Source organism: Podarcis erhardii (assembly GCF_964252035.2).
Source record: "Podarcis erhardii genome assembly, chromosome: 13".
Lineage (NCBI taxonomy): Eukaryota > Metazoa > Chordata > Lepidosauria > Squamata > Lacertidae > Podarcis > Podarcis erhardii.
Genome location: NC_138502.1, coordinates 33,540,977 through 33,562,223, shown reverse-complemented (window position 1 = coordinate 33,562,223; position 21,247 = coordinate 33,540,977). Strand labels below are relative to the sequence as shown.

Here is a 21,247-nt window from a genome sequence, read left to right as displayed (position 1 = left end):
TGCCATCCGCGGCGCCTGAAGAGGCGCGTAACAAGCGCGAACGAAACAACGCGGGCGCTCCGGAGCAGCGGGAGAGAAGACCCCCCCCCCAAGCGACCCCCCGCGCGGCTCGGCCGACCCCCGTTCAAACGGCGTCGTCGTCCTCCTCGTCAGGCGCCGCGGCGGGCAGCCCCCGGCCGGGAGTCGGAGGGGGTCCTTCCGGGCCGCCGTCGCAGCCGCCTCTATGAGGCCCTCTTTCCCCCCGCCGGCGGCACCGCTGAGGGATGTTTGCGTGGAGCTGCCGGCGCTGAGGCTGCCGGCGCCGGGAACGGTTCCAGGGCCTGTCATGGGGGTGAGCGGCGGGCCGGGAGGCGGCGGCGGCGGCGGCGGCGGCGCCCTGTTCCCTGAGCGGTTTCGCCTGCCGCTCTGCTGCCTGGGCGTCTTCGTCTGCTACTTCTGGTACGGCGTCCTGCAGGAGACAATGTAAGTTGCCCCGAAGCCGCGCACGACACGCGCCTCTGGCTTTGAGGGGTTGCTTGGTGGCGACCTCAAAGCCGCCTCCGCCTGCCATATGCACACACGTCTTCTTCCTACCTTCGCAACGTAGTCCCCAGACTCTCTCCACTGACTTGGGGGGCGGGGAGCAGTGCCGGATTTACGTATAAGCTAAACAGGCTATAGCTTAGGGCCCCACTCTTGGGGGCCCCCCAAAAAAATAAAGGGGAAAAAAAACCTCTGGGTGTACATTTCCAAAATATAACATAAAAAAACAAATCAAATCCTACATACAGCAACAGTGTTTTGTGTTGTGTAGGCTCCTATGATGTAAGTCATGGGCTCCGCCTGCTAGCCTGCTCCCTAAAATATCACTGGTTTGCCCATTTCTATATATAGGGTGCCTACATTCTGCATGGACTGGTTGCATGGCAACATGTGCAAATGGCTTTAGGTACCTATTAGGTCCATAAATCACCATATAGAATATATTCATAAAAAACAGTGGCAATTTGTTGTTGACAAAGATCATGTGGTGTTCGCGTGGTGAGGTCTTTTTAGACTAAGTGAAAAGCTAAGGGAAAGCATCTGATGGAGCAATTTCCTGAGGCTTCACTTGTGGGGGCAAAGGGGCCCTCTGAAATTGAGGGCAACCTCTTTAAGTTCTCCCTGTTTTATACCACCATCTCTATAAGAAATGAAATTCGAATTTTGCAGCTGAAAATTCGAAGTTGAGATGACTAAATAAGTTCCAGGCCAGCTCTAGCTTCCTGCAAGGGGGTGAGGTGGGGGAGTTGCTAGTGGGCGGGAAAGGCGGTGAGCAAGAACATAAACTTAACTCTGACATTTGACATATAGACCTTACCAAAAAATCATACTACAGTGGTACCTTGAGTTACATACGTTTCAGGTTACAGACTCCGCTAACCCAGAAATAGTACCTTGGATTAAGAACTTTGCTTCAGGATGAGAACAGAAATTGTGCTCCCACAGTGCGGCGGCAGCGGGAGGCCCCATTAGCTAAAGTGGTGCTTCAGGTTAAGAACAGTTTCAGGTTAAGAACAGACCTCCGGAACGAATTAAGTACTTAACACGAGGTACCACTGTATTTGCTCCATTGTAGGAACACGAGCGAGCTGCACTTGTATGTTATAATAAAGCACGCGAGTTTAAGGTGTTCTCTATAGTTCAATAGCAGAGCATCTGCTTTTCCCACAGAAGGCCCCAGATTTAATCCCTGGCATCTTCAGGTAGGGCTGGGAACATTCCCTGTCTGAAACCCTGGAGAGCCACTGCCACTCAGTATAGATAGTACTGAGCAAGATTAAGCCAGTGGTCTGACTCTGCATTTTCCTTCTGTTTGGTGGATTTACTTCTTACGTCTCTTGCATTTCTTACACTCGCTGTTTGAGGAGGAGGTTTTGCATGAGTTGGACTTTTATACAAGCGCCTCCCCACATGTGCACAATCAGCACAAGAGTTCCTGCAGACACACGTGTCATTTTCAGCGCTGCAAGGGGGTAGAATGGGGGAATCCCCACTTAGAACAGAACCCCTCTGCGTAAGCAGGGATTCCCCTGTACAGTGGTACCTCAGTTACAGGCGCTTCAGGTTACAGACTCTGCTAACCCAGAAATAGTACCTCGGGTTAAGAACTTTGCTTCAGGATGAGAACAGAAATCACGGGACGGCGGTAGTGGGAGGCCCCATTAGGTAAAGTGGTACCTCAGGTTAAGAACAGTTTCAGGTTAAGAATGGACCTCCAGAACGAATTAAGTTTTTAACCCGAGGTACCACTGAATTTTACTTGTTATGAGCTGTTTAAGAGTACAGTGGTGCCCCGCAAGACGAACGCCTCGCAAGACGGAAAACCCACTAGACGAAAGGGTTTTCCGTTTTGGAGGCGCTTCGCAAAACGAATTTCACTATGGGCTTGCTTCACAAGACGAAAATGTCTTGCGAGTTCCTGCGGGGTTTTTTCCCTTTTTTCCCCCTTTTCCTAAGCCCTAAGCCGCTTATCAGCTGATCCGCTGATAAGCCGCTTATCAGCCGATCCGCTAAAAGCCGCTAAACCGCTAATAGCGCTAATCCGCTAAGCTGTCAATGGGCTTGCTTCGCAAGATGAAAAAACCGCTATACAAAGAGCCTCACGGAACAGATTAATTTCGTCTTGCGAGGCACCACTGTATGTGTTTCCTCTCCTTCTATGCCTCCCTGCCTCATTATCTGGCTTTGATCTTGTTTCTCCCCTACCTCCTACACAGTTAAGCGCTTTCAAGAGTTGGGCTGCCCTCCCTATTCCTTGTAGTCTGTTTCCAAAGCAGCTGTTGTCTCATGGCCCTGCAAGAAACCACACAAATCTGAAAAGACCTACAGTTTGTGTGTTCTCCTGACGGGGACACAAGTGCAATCCTGCAATTGCATTCCTGTGCTTTGTTCCCCTCAGTTACCCATGACTGCACAGGGGGAGAGATCCTGATGCCGTTTGTCTCACTGAAAAGAAGTAAATGTACCTTGGCCTATCTCAGATGTTCAATCCACCGTAAAACTAGCGCATGCCTACCCTTTGCTACTGACACGTGCAAATAAGTTGAGTCATTTGATGTCTTTTCCTTTGCAACTGACTCTACCCTCTCAATTTGGTTTTCCTGCAGTACAAGAGGCAAATATGGGGAAGGAGCAAAGCAGGAAAAGTTCAGATATGCTCTGTCTTTGGTCTTCATCCAATGTGTGATCAATGCTATTTTCGCCAAACTGTGTAAGTACTTTTTTATTTATTACAACCTTTTTATTCCACCTTTCCTCCAAGGAGCTCAAGATTGTATGTGTGGTTCTCCCCCTATCCATTTTATCTTCACAAGAACTCTGAGGTATGCTAGGTTCAAAGACTGTGACTGGCTTGATTTCTCCCATTGTGGTTCTATGACTGAGTGGGGATTTGAACCCAGCTTCTTGGGTCCTAACCCAGTATGCTAACCACCACTGTATTTCCAAAGAAATTAGTGATGTGGCTGCTCTGAGCCCTTTGCCTATCCCTTACTTGTGAAAATTTTTTGTAAAACCCACCAGGTTTGAAGCACACCCTTTGCAGGAAGGAGTTGCTTTGGCCTGATCTGATTAACACCTGCAGCCAGAGATTTGGCTGGCTGTTTTCAATCCAGATAGGAAATTCAGTTCCCTTTTGATACCTCTGCATCACCCTCATCAGCTTTCTCTGAGGAAGGGAGGAGCGGGTGAATGAGAATTCCTGTTGCTTGTGTGCTTTCCTTTCTCTCCCGCCACATGCCTTTTGGTTTTGAAAACTCAAAATAGGGTAGGGGCAAAAAGTCATGCAGAAGACATCTCTGTTCCTTTTCCCCCTTTTTCCCCCATTCAAAAATGGCTTCAGAAAGGTAGCAGAAGGTTGTACACTCTTTCAAGTGCATCCATTTCCTCAGCACAACTACCATTGCAGGTGGAAGGGAGAGTTAGTCTTACCATCAAGCAACTTAACTTAGCCCCCTTTATCTTCCTCCCTCCCCTCCTTTAAAAATATTGGCCTGCTGGATACTTCACAGAGATTTCCTGGATGGGGGGGGGGGCAGCTTAGGGGAGGGTGATTTGGTCAGGGGGAAAATGGCTGAGGGGGAAAGGATTATGTGCCCTCTATTGCCTACCATCCCAGCTGCTGGTGTAATCAGTTATACAGGGTTCTGATGCTGCTGTCTCTTTTTTAAGAGTATTGTGAGAAAACTGCATGTGTAATGTCTTGTTTGGCTGTAAGAAACAATACGAAAGACTTTTAGGGTTCTGGTTCCCTCCCCCCTTGCAACAAGTGTTAGAATGCTGCTGATTTGCACCAATGTATACCTGTGTGGTCCTCCTAGACATGGCTTTGCCTCTATTCCATGTTCAGGTTTTAGAGTTAAGAGGCCTGAGCACCTTAACCATTTCACCTTCTGCATATGAAAGCCAGGGCCATGCAGCTCTGCCGTTGGTTGGTCTGCTCTTGCTTTGTTGCCAACATGCCTGTTTCTTTCACCTTTTTCTCCCCCAATCAGTGATCCAGTTTTTTGACAGCGTCAAGGTGGATCGGACACAGAACTGGCTATATGCAGCTTGCTCTCTCTCCTACCTGGGTGCCATGGTCTCCAGCAACTCTGCCCTGCAATTTGTCAACTACCCAACTCAGGTGAAGAAGGGGAGGTTGCTAGTGGGAGCAAGGGGGTTAGCAGGAGATGAAGAGGGTCTGGGAAATGGGATGTCTTCTGCTTTCTGGTGCACAGCTTGGCAACCTTTTCACTGCTGCATGCATGATACCTTAAGCCCAGGGAATAGCAAAGAGAATATATTGAAAGCAGGATACTAGCTGCATAAATGTGGCAGACGTGATGTTCTTCCATGATGGTTCTGAAATAATGGTCCTTAAATGAGACAGGAGTAATAAGAGGCTCTCAACAGTGTGTGACCCTCCAAGGGGGGATATCAACAGTAGAACAAACCGTTTTGCCTGCCTTTTTGGTAACTACCTTAGAAGAGTTTGGTGCTTAGAATCTGCCAAACAAGGCTTGCTCCAGGATTTGGGGACACCCGTATTAAAAAGAAAGCAGCCAGACCAGCATACACCCCACTTCAACATTCACCCAGATTCCCCTCGTCTCTCTGCTACATACACAGGCCCCTGCGCACTTTTTCTTGCAAAGGTTTCTGGGGTCTTTCATTGTCTGCTCCTCTTCCAGTAAAGTTGGAAGTAGCATAAGCTGCTTATGCTGCTTAAAGCTTTTCTGCAACCCAGAGCAAAGTGACAGTATCGTCTGTTCCCTGAGTCTCCTGCAATGTGCTGACAGAGACAGAAAACTGTGAGAGAGGTGCCTGGACACATGGCACAAAGGCGAGAGTGATGGCCCAGTTGTTTCAGCAAGCCCTCCCTGGGCTTGCAAATCTAGGCATTTTGCTTAACCCAGACAGCCTTTTGCACCGGCCATGGTTCCAAAGCAGGGGTCATGGCCTTTCTGGGATTGCTGAAAGGGATGAGCAAGATTGGAGATGTGTGCAGGAGACTAAACACTGCAGGTGGGGGAGGAGCTGGGATTCCGAGAAAGCCGTGGCTTCAGGAATGTAGAAGCCAAGCAGGAATGGCCAGTAACACCACCAGGAAGATTTCGCAGGCAATGTAAAAAAGGGAGGGGTGTGATTTTGTAATAGTGGAGAGGGAAGAATGAGTTAGCAAAGAAGGAAAGGAGGGAGAGAGTATAGAGTAGAGATAGAGCACAGAATGTGAGAGCTTTTAAAATTAAGGAATAGAAGCTTAAAGAGGGTGCCGGATGTGATGAGTTTGCAAAAGGAAAGAACAGAGATTCTTCGTGTCTGTTCAATGAGTATCTTCTGCACCTCAAGCATCAGTTTTTCTCCGGGGGAGAGTTGACTCAGGCACTGACTGATGCTGCTAAGGGTGAGGCTATGGAAAGTTAGGTCTAAATAAATCTCTCCCTTTTCTCCCATGTAGGTGCTGGGGAAGTCCTGTAAACCTATTCCAGGTACGTAGCCCCTGTGCTGGTAACCAGAACCATGTTTTGTTCTTTGCAGAGCAACTATGTGGTTGAGTTGAGCATATCGACAAAATCTGCATGCCTGCTGCTTGGTTTTGCTACGTTTGCTTCCCAGATTCAGACTTCACCCCAGAAGTCAGAGTTAAGGACTGGAATGGCAAGGAGGGGAGGGGAGGCTCTTGAGAGTTTGCTGCCTGCCGTCTCTTTAATGAGCCTAGAATGGCATGTTTGTCCTCAGACAGTCCTGAGGTGGGCAGAGAGGTAATGGCTTGCCTAAGCCCAGCCAGTGACTATCCGACCTGAGTGGAAATCTGAACCTAGATTTCTCCCGTGTCAAAAGCAATCCCTCCAGTGCTTCACTTTCAGGTATTGATGCATTCTGTCCCATCCATCAGAAGGATTGGGTAGGTAGCAACACTTTTCAAACGATGCAGCTGAATGAAAACGGAAAGGGTGCTAAATGTTAAATAACCACAAGTCAAATTAAAAGTGACCCTTAATGCCACTCACCAAAAGCCAAACCTGAGCAGCAAAGGGGGTTAGAGTGTGGTTTAAGGGCTCCAGATACACCTCTAAAAATAAAGGGTGGGCTGGAAGCCTCATATAATACAGGCTGTTCTAAGCTGCTTGGAGGGAAAGGTGGCTCAAGATGATAACTAATGAAACGCAGCACCTAATACAATGCAGGTTCTTTTGGTTTTTTATAAAATAATTTTTATTAAAGATTTTCATGAACTACAAAGAACATGCAACGTCTCTCACCTTTTTTTCTTTACAAAAACATTGCATACAGTCAAACCTCGGTTGTCGAACGTAATCCGTTCCAGAAGCCCGTTCGGCTTCTGAAACGTTCGACAAATGAATCACAGCTTCTGACTGGTTGCAGGAGCTTCCTGCACTCAAGCGGAAGCCGCGTCGGACATTTGGCTTCTGAAAAACGTTTGAAAACTGGAGCATTACTTCCGGGTTTTCGGGAGTCGAGGTTTGACTGTACTAGTAGAGGTTCTGCTACTACAGACACCCAGGGAGCCCTTAAGTAGGAACTGGCAATCTGCATATCTTTTAGAAATGCTGTGATTCTCACATGGAGTGGTGCACCGCAATGGTGCAGCAGGAGAGGATGGCAAGTATGGTGGGAAAATTCCAGGACAATCAAATAAACATTTAATTAGACCGAATATAAATGAGATTACCAGGCATAGGCTGACTCACGCCAGAGGGTCATTTATAATTATATTTTGGGGGTGATTCGTGTTCTTATGCAGCTGCATTGTTTTATACTTTCTGGATGCCCCAGGATCATATTATAAACTAGTTGTGTTCTATGTTATAAATCAGGCACCGCTAAGAGTTCCTTTTTGTTTTCCAATGTATATCTTACCGAAAATAGCTTGGTGTGGCACGAGCAAAAATTTTTCTGGAAGTGTGGCCCAGGGGGAAAAGTTTGAGAACCATTGTGCTAACAGGGTTGGAGAATTCATTTTGGGTCCTCCCCACAGATTGATTCCTGGGAGGGAAGGGAGCCTGTAAAAGCCAAGCTGGGCAATGCCAACCCACATTTTGTAGCCCCGTGGGATCCCTCCAGATGCAGATCTGCAAGCATCTTTTGTTCATTTGGCCGGGGCTGTTTCTAAGGCCATATTCTCACAGGACCAGGCAGAGACTCAGCAGGTTTAGAGCGTCACTTGGACTCAGTGTGACAGTTCCTGTTCTTGAGACAGGCCTGTGTCTCCTGCTCTTTGGGAAGCAAGATTGCCGCAGCACGGAAGCTGACGTCGCAGAGTCTGCAAAGGTCAACAGTTGGTTATATTTCCTAACAGAGCCACCCAGGGATTCACCTTGCCCATGGTTCCTTTCTTTCTAGTCATGCTCCTGGGGGTGACGGTGCTAAGGAAGAAGTACCCCTTGTCCAAATACCTGTGTGTCTTGCTGATCGTCACAGGCGTGGCCCTGTTCATGTACAAACCAAAAAAGGGAGGAGACATCGGGGACGACCATCTCTTTGGGTATGGAGAACTCCTGCTGGTAAGCCCCTGAGCATTCATAAGTCTGTGGCAGCAGTGGCAGGGTGCTCAATTGGTGCTGGACGCAGCAGGAGGGGCACCCACGCCTGGAGCATTAAGCCACCCTTGTAGAATAAGTCCACACAAGTTACCAGCCTGCCACTTCCTTCCTTTATTAGCCTACTGGGTGCTGGCAAAGGAGAGATGGAGAACTCCATCCATTTTGCAGCAGCCTGCTGTGTTTCTGTGCTGGATGCTCAAGAAGGGGTGCTTCTTTCCTCTGGCGACCCATTCAGTTTCTCTGCTGGGCACAGAGGAGGTAAGGAGTTCTCAGTCTCTCTGTGGCCAGTCCACTCACTCACTTGCATGCAGTGCCTTGCTCCCTGGAGCTCCCAGCACATAAGCGGCACACAAAACAACAAACCATTCTACGTTCTAAATCTTATATTAATAATCCAAAAATTGAGAGAGCTATGTACAATATCTACTACAGAAGCCACAAACAGAAAACTCATTCAGATTGTGTCCAAAAGGAAGATTCAGTCTTTAAAGGTTCCTTTAGCCAGGCTCTTGTAGATATCAACAAAGGCAAGTTGGATCAAACGGAGTGTCGGCTTAGTAAATGAATAAATGCTTAAGTCAAGAGAGAACTTAGCATATGAAGTTGAATGAATGTAAATACACCAAAATCTTGAGAGAGAATTTCCTGAAGAAAGAAATTAAATATTATAGTTTAATCTAAGAAGAAATGTAACTTATGGACTCGAATGTTTATAAATATTTCAAAACCGTGAGAGAGAATTTACTGAAGAAGCCCGAGACTTCATGGGCAAAACAGGTGACAAATGCCGGCACCCTGTCTAACTCTTGTGCGTAACATCACCGACACTTCGTTTGATCAAACGTATCCTCGCTGATATCTAACCCTTGAGCGTAACACCACCGACACTCTGTTTGATCCAAGTTACCTTTGTTGATATCTACAGGAGCTGGTCTTCTACGAGAATTGGCAACATAGGTTCATTTCTTCAGCCCTGGAGCTCCCAGGCACGTGCTTAAATACAAGGCTGGCATAGTCAGTCATGCTGAACTGGGTGTTGGTTAATTTATTAGCACACTTCGGGAGTGTGCTAATAATAGCAACAGGGAGTTTTCTCTGTCACAGGGCAGGGAACCTGTGGCTCTCCAGATGTTGGACTGAAGCTTTTGTTTCAGCTCCATATCGCTGTCCAGGAGCCTGGATAGCTTCATTGGTTAGAGCGTGGTGCTGATAATGCCAAGGTTGCAGGTTCGATCCCTGCATTAGACAGCTGCATATCCTGCATTGCAGGGGGTTGGACTAGATGATCCTTCCAACTAGACAATTCTATCATTCTATGACTCTTGAGAGGCTTCTTCGTGTTAAGGCCTTTGATACCTCAACGCTGAATGGGACGCTCTAGTCGATCACTTCTTGTGTGAGTCATTTTCTGTGGGTTCTGATTGTGCTCACATTTCACCTATAAAACAGCCCTTTCTCCTCTATTGGAGGAAGGGGGAAATCCTGTTTGGATTGGCTTCACCTACCTCTCCACTGGCAGGAAGTATAAAACTTTGAGAGCCTTCAACTGGGGCTGGGACAACCCCTCTCTCCGGTTCAGCTTCCTGCCAGCTCCTCTGCAGGTTGTTCTAGCCAGCTGCTCTAGGCTCGGCAAAATAGAAAAGGTGGGAACACCATCTTGGAAGGGATTTTCCCTTTGTTCTTCCTTTGTCTGTTCTTGGTTCCTTTTTCTGCTCCCTTCTGCTGCTACTCCTGGATGGAGTGGCCAGTGCTCTTTGGGGCCTCCTCTTCTGTCACAGCCTTTCCAGTCTGCGCCTGTCACCATCTACAATCATTGGGAAATTGCATGGGGAGCATGCCTGGGCGGTGCAGAAGAGCCCCCCCCCCTTTGGGCCTACAGCAACGTGGGTGGTGGCAGGGGCTGGGGTTGGCAGGGGGCAAGGCAAACAAGGCACATTCCCACTATCCCGGTGCATCGCATCGTGATGAAGCTGCAACAACCGAAGGAAGCTGCTGTGGTGCAAGGGGTTTGCCTTGGAGAAGGGGCGCATTCCTAAAGTGCGTTCAGATTTTAAAGCAGGGTGGCTCACCTTTCTCAGCTGGAGGACCAGGCTGCTCTTTGCCACCCCTCCAGGAGCTGCATGGCACAGGGCGGGTGTGGCCAACCATATAGGCCACACTCATGCGCACATGTGTATACTCAATAAATCATGGGTGCAAAAAGATGACTCCTCCATCTTTTGTTCACTGACTTTGTTTGGCAGCTGGTAGCTCCATAGTGTGAAAATTGGGATGGGGGGGGGGAGATTTAAGTTAATAACCTGACTTGGTGGTGGGCTTCCGTACTTGTGCCTTAAATTAATCCATACACTTACAGTGGTACCTCGGGTTATATACGCTTCAGGGTACATATGCTTCAGGTTACAGACTCTGCTAACCCAGAAATAATACCTCGGGTTAAGAACTTTGCTTCAGGATGAAAACAAAAATCACGCGGCAGCAGTGGGAGGCCCCATTAGCTAAAGTGGTGCTTCAGGTTAAGAACTGACCTCTGGAACAAATTAAGTATGTAACCAGAGGTACCACTGTATGTGGAAATGGAGACCACCTTACCACTTTGTAGAGTAGCTGTTATCATTGAACACAAGCGTACTTTTTGTTTGAGGCTTTTAGGGAGGTCAGAGGGAGATGCAGATAAGGCAGGTATGGAAAACAGGGAAGCAGGAATAAGTGTCTGGGCAGCTGTGCGTGTGACTTGGGGATTCTTAAATCTTCATTAGTAACTGCCTAGATGTGTTAGCTTTCCCACTCTAAAGGCTGGATATCGGCCTCTCCTTAAAGCTGCAGTTCACTGTTCTTGGAAAACACCACCCATTTCTGCGCTGCAGAACCAGATTTGGCATATCCTTGTTTGAGTGTTGAGTTTGTGGGGGAATGCGTGTGTTGCTAATCCCCTTGCTAAGCAGGTTTTGTTCAGCCCAGCGTGCCGAAATCAGCAGGCGTACATGTGTGTGTGTGATTTCTCCTTCTCTCACCCACCCTAGTTGCTATCCTTGACCTTGGATGGACTGACCGGAGTGTCTCAGGACCACATGAGAGCTCATTACCAGACTGGTTCCAATCACATGATGCTGAATGTCAATCTGTGGTCAACTTTGTTCCTCGGAGCCGGTAAGCACTTTCTTTTGGCACAGGGAGCGGGGGGAGAAGCAGGACGGCCTGGTTTGACCTCGGTAGCCCTGATCTGCACCGTCATGGAAGCAGCCGAAGGCTAAGTGCATGTGGCTGTACCTGCAAAAGGGGGTGAAGGTCTAAGCCTGGTTAGTACACGAGCCTTGGATACACCAGAATCCTTGTGGCATGTAAGGCATGGGGGGGGGGTGCATTTTCTTATCCCATTGATGGATATAGTCTGTCCCGCTTCCTGCTCATACACAATATGCCTGGGTCCAGTAAATTCACCTGCAGGAACCTGTTTCCACGCCTAAATTGCTGTTTGCTGATTTAGGGCGAACCTTTCCTTGGTTGGCAGCTAGACTGCCCAGCAAGCCAGTTTAAATAAATTGGATAGCTCAGTCGGTAGAGCATGAGGCTGTTCATCTCAGGGTTGTGGGTTCGAGCCCTGCGTTGAGTGAAATATTCCTGCATTGCAGGGGGTTGGACGAGATGACCATCATGGTCCCTTCCAATTCTGAATATGTTGACGGCTGCCTCCCTTGGGTTGCGAGTGCTGTGCATTTCTCCACATGGCCATGGAGTGGTGCTAATGTCACCTGTAGGACTCCCCTTCCCAAAAAACCATTCCTGTGCGCAACTCACTTTTGCCTGGGGTCCCACTGCAGCTTGGCAGCAACAGCCTGTTTCCGCCGTTTGGCGTCTCCCTCGTTCCAGCAACCTGGGTGGTTTCCACATTCTGCTAGGCTTCCAAGAGTTAAACCTTTGCAGTTTGGCTCCCCCCCCCCATGCAATTGTTAGACCTCTCCACTGAGGCTGCCTTAGGAGAAACAGCTGATAATTAATGAAAAGGAACAGTCCCTTGCAGCCAAAGTAATTTGGAGAATGATTGTTCCCCTGTATATTATTTTAAAACAAGGCAGTGTGTTAAAATGAATTCTGTAGAAGCTGCAAAGGAAGCCGGTTGGCCTGTCATCTTCAAATGAATTATTAAGTATTAAACTGTGCAGTTTCCTTCTCCAGGTGAGTCAAGCCGTGGTCCACAGTGACAGGCAAAAAAACCCAAAATACAGAAAACACCAGCCTTGCAGGGTTTGTTAGCCAGTCTAACCTGTGAGGAAGGGTCTTCCTGACTGGAAGAGGAAGGGTGATCAGCCCGAATGTGAGGTTCAGCCAGCAATTTATTTTTGCTTTATTTCTTTTTTCTCAAATGCCAATCTTTGACAGCACACCAGACCATTCCTCCTGGCAGCACATCCTTAACTGTGTCATCTCTTGGTGGCCTTGGGGGAGCTGTCACCCTCCTGGTGCTCCTGGACTACAGCCCCCATCATCCCTGACCATTGGCCATGCTGGCTAAGGCTGATGGGAGTTGTAGTTCAATATAATAGTTGTTGTTGTTGTTTAGTCATTTAGTTGTGTCCGACTCTTTGTGATCCCATGGACCAGAGCACGCCAGGCACTTCTGTCTTCCACTGCCTCCTGCAGTTTGGCCAAACTCATGCTGGTAGCTTCGCAAACACTATTCCAACCATCTTGTCCTCTGTCGTCCCCTTCTCCTTGTGCCCTCCATCTTTCCCAACATCAGGGTCTTTTCCAGGGAGTCTTCTCTTCTCATGAGGTGGCCAAAGTATTGGGGCCTCAGCTTCAGGATCTGTCCTTCCAGTGAGCACTCAGGGCTGATTTCCTTCAGAATGGATAGGTTTGATCTTCTTGCAGTCCATGGACTCTCAAGAGTCTCCTCCAGCACCATAATTCAAAAGCATCAATTCTTCAGCAATCAGCCTTCTTTATGGTCCAGCTTTCACTTCTTTCAATATAATATGGTCCAGCTTTCACTTCTTTCCAAAATAATAGGGAGGGCCACAAAGTTTCCCACTCGTGGCCTAGAAGCTGGTCCCGGGAGGATGGTGACGCTACCCTGTGATTTTAGGAGGTGGAGTCTCCAGCTGATGGGCACTGTTTGCAAAAACTGCCTTTTGACTCTGTTACACCTTAACCTGTCCCACGCTTGATGTCACGCATATGACTACCAGTGTATGTGTGCTTGGCTGTCAGGGACTGGCAGGATGCTGGTGAATGTGCCATGGGGGAAGCGGGGCTGGAGTCTGACTTGGGAGAGGAGGCAGTAACCAACTGTGCTGTCCAGCTTTCCTTTGGCTGGGAAGTGCCTGTGACATTGGCCAAGATGGCCTTGCGAACCAAGTGGAGAGGCCCGGCGGGCCCAATTTGAATGCTTTACATGCTGCCTTTGGCCTCCCTGGTACTGAAAAATGGAGGTTTCTGCTCCATTCATTTTCTCTCTCCTGAAGGTGGCTGGAGGCTTTTGCATGTGATGGCAGATGAGAAAACATGGAGCAGCTAGGCAGGCACGACGAATTCAAAAATAGCTCATTGAGCAAGGAGCAGGAGGGACTGGCTTTTTCCTCTTCCAGACGCTGCTTGCAGCGTTGCAGACTTACCTGTGAGCTAGACAGGACCTGTTTTCTTGTGGAACAGGAGATGGTCAAGGATGCAGAATGCTGGTCGAAAGTGGATGGAAATACTTGGAGCCTGAATTGCCTGCAGACAAGGCTGCCATAGTTTAAAGTGGTTGTGAGGGAGTCTCCAGCCATTTTGGCACAGGAAGAAGGACCGGGTGGGGCTGAAGTGGAAAGGAATCACTTTGCAGTGTGTCTTTCAGGGGGAGGGAGAGGATTCAGTGCTTTGATTTCATCCCAATCCTTGCAGCTTATTTATATATTTTACATAATTTACATGCTGTTTATCTGTATGCGTAACCTCTTAAGCAGTGCGCGCGCACACACACACACAAACCCTGTGTATTTTGGAGGGTGTTCCTTTTGGAATACATGACAGCAGCCACTGGGGGGGAAATCAGGGCTCCAGTTTCTGTGTATTCAAGGAAGCCGGCATGCTCCCCTCCTAAATGACAAAAAGCTCCTTTATTTTGTAGTCTGGTCACCATACCAAATAGAAAAGAGGAGGGCATTTTTCTCAGGGCAAGTTAGGAGGAGATTCCACCATAATGTGCTTCCAGGTGTTATGAACAGGAGCAGCACCTCTGCTGCACACAGGATCATTGTTAGGTAACTGGTGATACTGAGTCATCTTGTCCATATCACCAAAAAGCTTGGGAACAACGGGATATGTTTGTTCAATAAGAGCCTGCTCCCCTGTTCTTCCACAGCACACTTCTCTCATTTTCATTGAGGAGCTGTAGGGTGTTAGGCTTTATGAAGTGTAAGTAGCTGTTCTGGTTAGACGTAGCCTTATCCTGCAAGCTCTTTCAGGATCCACCTGCCTGTTTTTACCCCGTGCCTGAGTGAAGGGAAGATTGGGCTGTAAGCATAAATAAATGTTTTGCCTAGGAAAGTTTAAAGGCACTTAAAGGGGGGGGGGGAGAGAGAGCTGAATTCTAAATAAATATGTGAGAGAACACCCAAACCACCAATAGAATCAGATTGCTTTTATATGGTTTCTATTTCATCTTTTATGATCACACAACCACACACACAAATTATTTAGATTCATTCTGATAAACTGCTGCTATTGGCGACTTAGATTTTTCTCTATATCACTTGTCTGTTTCTGGTCTGTGCCAGGATGGAAGACTTATCTGCGAACCCTGCATACACTGCCTCAAGTTTAATTACGGAAGAAAGATGGGAAGAAATATTTAGAAAAACAATATGCACAGATGCGTGTGAACACAGCTGCAGTTACCTTTCTGGCGTATTCCTAATGCACACCTAAAACACACAAAGACAGCAGTTTCTTCCAGGTCCAGATTTCTCCCCAGCCAGTATTTTATGGTTTTGAACCACCAAAATTCGGTGGTTGAATATTGTCAACTGGCCAGTCCCAGTCAAGTGAGACCGTTGAGCCCTGTAGATTGCTGGCCTGATCCATCACAGCAGTTGGAGCCAGATAACTTTGAACATCTGCTGATTAAAGCAGACACAGGAGAGCACATTCTATTTTTCTAAACACCCCCCCTCCCTTTGCAGGTATCTTGTTTACAGGAGAGCTTTGGGAATTCTTGAGTTTCACCGAGCGTTACCCCAGCATCATCTACAACATCCTCCTCTTTGGCCTGACAAGCGCCCTGGGCCAGGTGAGTGGCGTGCGTTTGCTATTCTGTGCATTTCTTCATTTTAACCAGCCCAGGATGTGTGTGTTAACTCTTGCTCTGTTCTCAAGGCGTTTGGCGAAAGGTAGGATAAAGTCTGCTGCTTGAAGTACATGGATTTCCGGGTAGGTTGTTCATGGGACTATTTCCAGAGTGAGAAGCCCTTCCCAGGATGCGCTTCACCACCATAGAGCGAACTCTAGGTTATCCTGATATGATTTCCCACTGCTCATGAAAAAGATCTTCCTGTACATGGGTAGGCAAGGGTCTTTGCCTTCATCATGTGAATCAGGAGGGGACAATCTGTGTATCTTCTCCCAATAGTCCGGTGCACTACAGATACTTTTTAACTCCTGCAGATGATTCCCAGAGACTGCAGCTCAGGCCATTTTGTGGGGTGTTCTTAAGGCTCTGCCTCTTCATCCTGTCCCTGCAGTCTGACTTTGACGCTTTGCTGGCAAGGAAAAGACGTTCTGCGTGTGCTCGGAGGGGCCATTCTCTTGCATGTTCTGCAGCTGGGCTTTCTGTCATCTTCGCCCCTTTCACCTAGATCCCTTTTGCTCTGACGTACAAATCAACAAGAGAGTGCCTTTTGCCTTTCTGCTCCCATGCTGGGTTCAGAAGCCACCCGTTTGGCTCCTTGCAACGTGTGGGAATCGCGTCCCTGCTTTTCCTCTTTGCTTGGACCTCTCTGCTTCAGCAGCAAGGCTGCTGCCACGTTCCCTAAGAGGGAGCGGAAGACACAGCCTCTGAAAAAAGAAACTCTGCCCAAATCTTTTTTGGCCTAGGTGGGTGAAAAGCAGCACTACCTCTTCCCAGTACTCCAAGGGGAAAGGGCCATGTAACCCACTGTTGCGTCCGGTCACGTGCAATCTCGACAGCGCAGGGGTACGTCCCGCAGCAAAACCACCTGGGAGGATGCAAAATCTGTGTTGCTGTTGATGGCATTTTACCATTGTACTGTGGAGAGTGTATTAACTTATGGTCTGTGTGTATGGTTTGGGAGCTGCACCGCCAGGGAAAAAACAATACTGTCCAGGGTTGTAAAGACTGCAGAGAGAATAATTGGGTGCACTCTTCCCACCTTAGATCAAATCTATGCTGCCAGGTGCCATAAGAAAGCTGCAGAGATAGTGCAGGATAGTACACACCCTGGAAATTATCTCTTTCAGCTTCTGCCTTCTGGAAGAAGGTATAGGGTTATAAAGACCAGGACTAGCCGCCTGAGAAACAGTTTCTACCCAAATGCAATTCTGGTTCTAAACACAGCATAAGGAGTTTCTATAGTATATTGTATTTTAAAATGGGGTTTTAGAGGTTTTAGGGTTTTTTTGAATGTCTTATGTAGATTTTTCAATTTCATTGTTCTGTATGGGACAGTGACAATAAAGATACCGTATCGTATTGTATCGTATCCAGCCTGACTGCGCATCTGCCCCTGTCTCATTGCAGAGTTTCATCTTCATGACTGTGGTATACTTTGGGCCCCTGACCTGCTCCATCGTCACCACCACCCGCAAATTCTTCACCATCTTGGCATCGGTCATCCTGTTTGCCAATCCGATCACCGGCCTGCAGTGGGTGGGCACCATCCTAGTATTCCTTGGTAAGTTTCAGCTCCATTTGTCTCTGGGGGAGTTTTGACTCAGTTTCCAGCAGCTCAGTCGGTAGAGCATGGGACTCTTAATCTCAAGGTCATGGGTTCGAGACCCACCTTGGAGAAGCGATTCCTGTATTGCAGGGGGTTGGAACAGATGACCCTTGCGGTCCTTTCCAACTCTGCAATTCCTAGCAAAACTGCCAAAGCAGTCCTGCAAAGTCTGGTGCTTTAAGTAGCCTTTCCTGTTGGGAGGGGCAGCCTGGCTAGTCCCTCCCTGTGAGGGTCTGTAGGCAGGACGGTGCTATCCTTTTCTCCTCCCCATTCATTGGGGAGTTAGGGGGCGGGGAATGGTTTTATTATTAATTTTAAAAAATCTATTTACAGATTCCCAGGGTGGCATCCAATTTAGAAAAACAAAAGGCAATAAAAAATTTCCATATAAAGCATTAAATACACGGGAGCAGTAGCCATAAAATCAATAAAATCCATGCAGAGCTGTAAAGACAATAGTAAAACCCATTATAAAAGATGCTGGAAGGCCTGGGCAAATTAAGAGGCGGATGGGAATATTTGCCTGGCGCTGTGTGTAATGTCAAGCTTCTCCAGGAACTGCATTCTTCTAAGTACAAAGCGCCACAACCAGCACCCAACCTGCACCTTCTGTGGGCACCAGAGGTAGGGGAGGTCGTCTGATGAGCAAATGATCTGGGCCGATTCCCCAGGGGAAAAGGTTTTCGGGTTTTAGTTTTTGGTTATGTCGCCCGGAAAGCAGAAAAGCTTTTAGGTGAGTTTTTCAGGGGGGAGAGGGGATTATTTATTTACTTATTTACTTCGTTCAGAAAGCATTTTTAAGACAGGACCATCTAACAGGGTCTTGTCCCACAGCTGTTTTATTTAACTGCCACGATGCTCTGTAAAATCAAGGATTGCTGGGGAGAGTCTGCCGCCGGGCGGAGGAACCGCCACTTTGTAAACCCTGCTGCGCTCTCACCAGCCAGGGCAAAAAGTCAGGAGGGAGCAGGTTTGTGCGTTCCCCACCTCCCCTCGCTTACCAGCAATGGGAGGGAACATAAGCCCAGATCCAGGGGACGTGGCCAGAGGGCGTTGGATCCAAACGCAACCATGATGCCCCCAGAGCACTCTGTTACCCTTTCTACATAGAGGACAGGTCTGCAACAGCAACAGAGATGCTTCATAGCCCCTCTGCAGAGGCTGCTTTTCACGCATGTCACCCGCCAACCACAGGGAATGAGGTTCACAGCATCCTACAGGCCCTCGGCCGCTCCCCAAGGGAGCACTAGATTGTTCCCTTTCCCGAGATTTTGGTTCCTAATAACAAGCCACGTGAATACATATTGGTATAGAAAAGGAGGCTATCATAGAATAAATAATGAAAATACAGTGGTACCTCCGGTTAAGTACTTAATTCGTTCCAGAGGTCCATTCTTAACCTGAAACTGTTCTTAACCTGAGGCACCACTTTAGCTAATGGGGCCTCCTGCTGCTGCTGCTGCTGCGCCGCCGGAGCACGATTTCTATTCTCATCTTGAAGCTAAGTTCTTAACCCGAGGTACTATTTCTGGGTTAGCGGAGTCTGTAACCTGAAGCGTGTGTAACCCGAGGTACCACTGTAGGACCTTCTGTCCTATAGACTACTGTGGTCAGAGAGAAGGTCTCAGCTCCTGGTTGTGCTAGTCGTGTGAACCACGTGTGTATATATTCATAATGTATAAGCATAAATGTGCATTTTTGTGCGTGGAGAAAGAAAGAGAGTGTGTCATTCCATAAAATAGTTGGAGGCTGCATGCTATTTATTTATTTATTTATTTATTTGATTAATTGATTGATATACCGACCTTCATCATAAGATCTCAGGGCAGTTCACAGAATAAAATACAGGATAAAAGCACGAAAATATATAAAACAAAACAGCAAAACGTTCCCCCCACCCACCCCTTTGCACAGACACATTCAAAAGACTGTAGAATACTAATCAACCAAAGGCCTGGTTGAAGAGGAGCATTTTCTCCTGGTGCTTGAGATATATATATATATATATCACACACACACACATACATATACAATATTTAAATTTATATTACGGATTGCAAATGGCCCCACCCACAAAGAAGGGGAAGGTGTATGCATGCTTGGACGGGTGGGGACCCAGAGATATACGGACTTGCATTCAATTCCTTAAAAACTGCAGGGGGGGGGGACCAAATGGAAATGAAATGACTGCATGTGTGAACATGTGCAGGGGAAAATGAGAGGAGGAAGGAGCTTATCGGTTACGGGGTCGGTCAGCTCAAGCAGCCTGCACAGAACACGAGTCACATTTTCACCATCCCTACAAAAGCAGGGAGCTTTCCTGTTTGAGGCAGCCTCCTAGCCTGAGAAGGGAAAGCGTCAAAGGTGCCAGTTTTGCCTTCTGAAAGCCAGCATGGCTCTTGGGGAGTAATTGGCCGGTGAGGGCGAAGGCAGAAGCACTTCTCTCTCCCATTCATTGTAAATAAAATCACACCCACCTACAGGAACGACCTATAGCTGTGAGGATGGCCTCTTAAAGCCGCCTTCCCCTCTTGTTTCTCTGCAGGACTTGGACTGGATGCCAGGTACGGGAAAGCGTCCAAGAAAACCTCACATTAAGACAGCAGTGGGTCCTTCTCTTGGAAACCTCAACCTGAACAAACTGTTAACTTATTGTCTTACTCCCCGGCACCTATTATCGGATATGGACTTGTGCTTTGGGGGAGAGGGGGTTTTATTGGGAGTGTGGGCAGGGCATTAGTTTGGTGCGGCTCCAAGAAACTTGGAATATTTTTTAAAAAGAGAAATCAAAGGTTTTGTTTTAATTGAAATCAACAACGTGAAGGTTTCCACGTGTACTGCCTCCTCCCCTCTGCGCTGGGAATCGAAGCTGGGGTTGGCAGGTGGCAAAAAAGAGAAGCAGTTGACGAAAGGAGAGGAGCCCTTCATAATAAATAAAAGGAGGAGAGATTGAGAGAGATTTGTGTTCTCGCTTTTTTTTGTCACCTTGTGGTCCTTCACTCTTGGAGGCTTTGGGCGGGAGTCACACGGACGTCCTCCAGTTCATATGTGGGGAACCTTTGGCCCTCTAGATGTTGCTGATTGTTATGGGGCTGGTTGGATACAGAGGAATGGTGGGAGGAACTAGCTTGGGAAACCTCCAAGGGAAGAAGGCTCATAGCCTGGGGAGCGGTGGTAAGATGACCATGAGGGAGAAGACAGGGGAGAGGAGCTGTCGGAAGCTTGAAGAGGTAACAGGGTTTTGTGAGCAGGGAGCATCTGTGATGGAGCGAAGTCAGGAATCGGAGCTGAAGCAGCCGAGGAGGGAGGCCAAGAGGGAGAGATGAATCAGGCCGGTGAAGAGTCACTGGTGTCTCTCTCTCCTGCTGCAACAATCTCCCCTTCCCCCATGGTTTCCCAGAACCAGAAGAGGCATGAAAAGGGCAGAGAAGAGGTTGGCTTCATGCAGGTGCAGTCTCCAGTTGCTTGGACAAAGCCCTGGAGAAGAGGGGACTGTGGGCAGGTGGGGACTTTCTGTTTCAGCAACTGATTTCCATGGAGAAAGAGCAACAGGAATGAATTGCTCTGTTCATTCACACACAGCTGGGTCTGTAGCGATCGTGGTTTGTTTTTTTCTAATAAAGCATTAACTCCAATTTTGAACTGTGTGATTACTGACTGGCACGCTCTGTGACACTGAACTACAACTCCCATCAGCCCTAGAAAACATGGCCAGTAGCCAGGGATGTTGGGAGTTGTAGTCTAGTCTAGCAGCAGCCGGAGGGCCAAAGGTTCCTTACAGGTTCTGTAGCAGCTAACTGAAAACACACTGTGTTCACATTGTAGCGTAGGTGTTTGTGGGTTAACATTACAGTGGTATCTCGGGTTAAGTACTTAATTCATTAACCTGAAACTGTTCTTAACCTGAAGCACCACTTTAGCTAATGGGGCCTCCTGCTGCTGCCATGCCACCGGAGCACAATTTCTGTTCTCATCCTGAAGCAAAGTTCTTAACCCGAGGTACTATTTCTGGGTTAGCGGAGTCTGTAATCTGAAGCATCTGTAACCCGAGTTACCACTGTACTTCACTGAAAAGCCCTTTTCTTCAGGGAGCCAATTGACAGAGCCGTCCTAGATATGTTGACTCAGAAATAAGTCCCAGTGTGTTTACTGGTGTTTACTCCCTAGCTAAGCATGCATGGGGCTGCAACCATAGCTTGAAGACTTGGATTTGAATGCTGGGGCTGAGGCTGCAAGCCAACCTTT

The 21,247-nt window shown here is 47.9% G+C and overlaps 1 protein-coding gene across 1 annotated transcript; it reads left to right on the top strand.

Moving 5' to 3' along the window:
- Nucleotides 1–208: 208 nt before the first annotated feature.
- Nucleotides 209–19,957, top strand: SLC35B1 (solute carrier family 35 member B1). Its single transcript, XM_081838125.1, has 9 exons — nucleotides 209–462; nucleotides 3,129–3,232; nucleotides 4,515–4,645; nucleotides 5,960–5,990; nucleotides 7,867–8,027; nucleotides 11,090–11,216; nucleotides 15,230–15,336; nucleotides 16,804–16,957; nucleotides 19,548–19,957. The coding sequence occupies exons 1-9, from the start codon at nucleotides 224–226 to the stop codon at nucleotides 19,598–19,600; spliced, it is 1,107 nt and encodes a 368-aa protein (XP_081694251.1). The 5' UTR covers nucleotides 209–223; the 3' UTR covers nucleotides 19,601–19,957.
- Nucleotides 19,958–21,247: the final 1,290 nt, after the last annotated feature.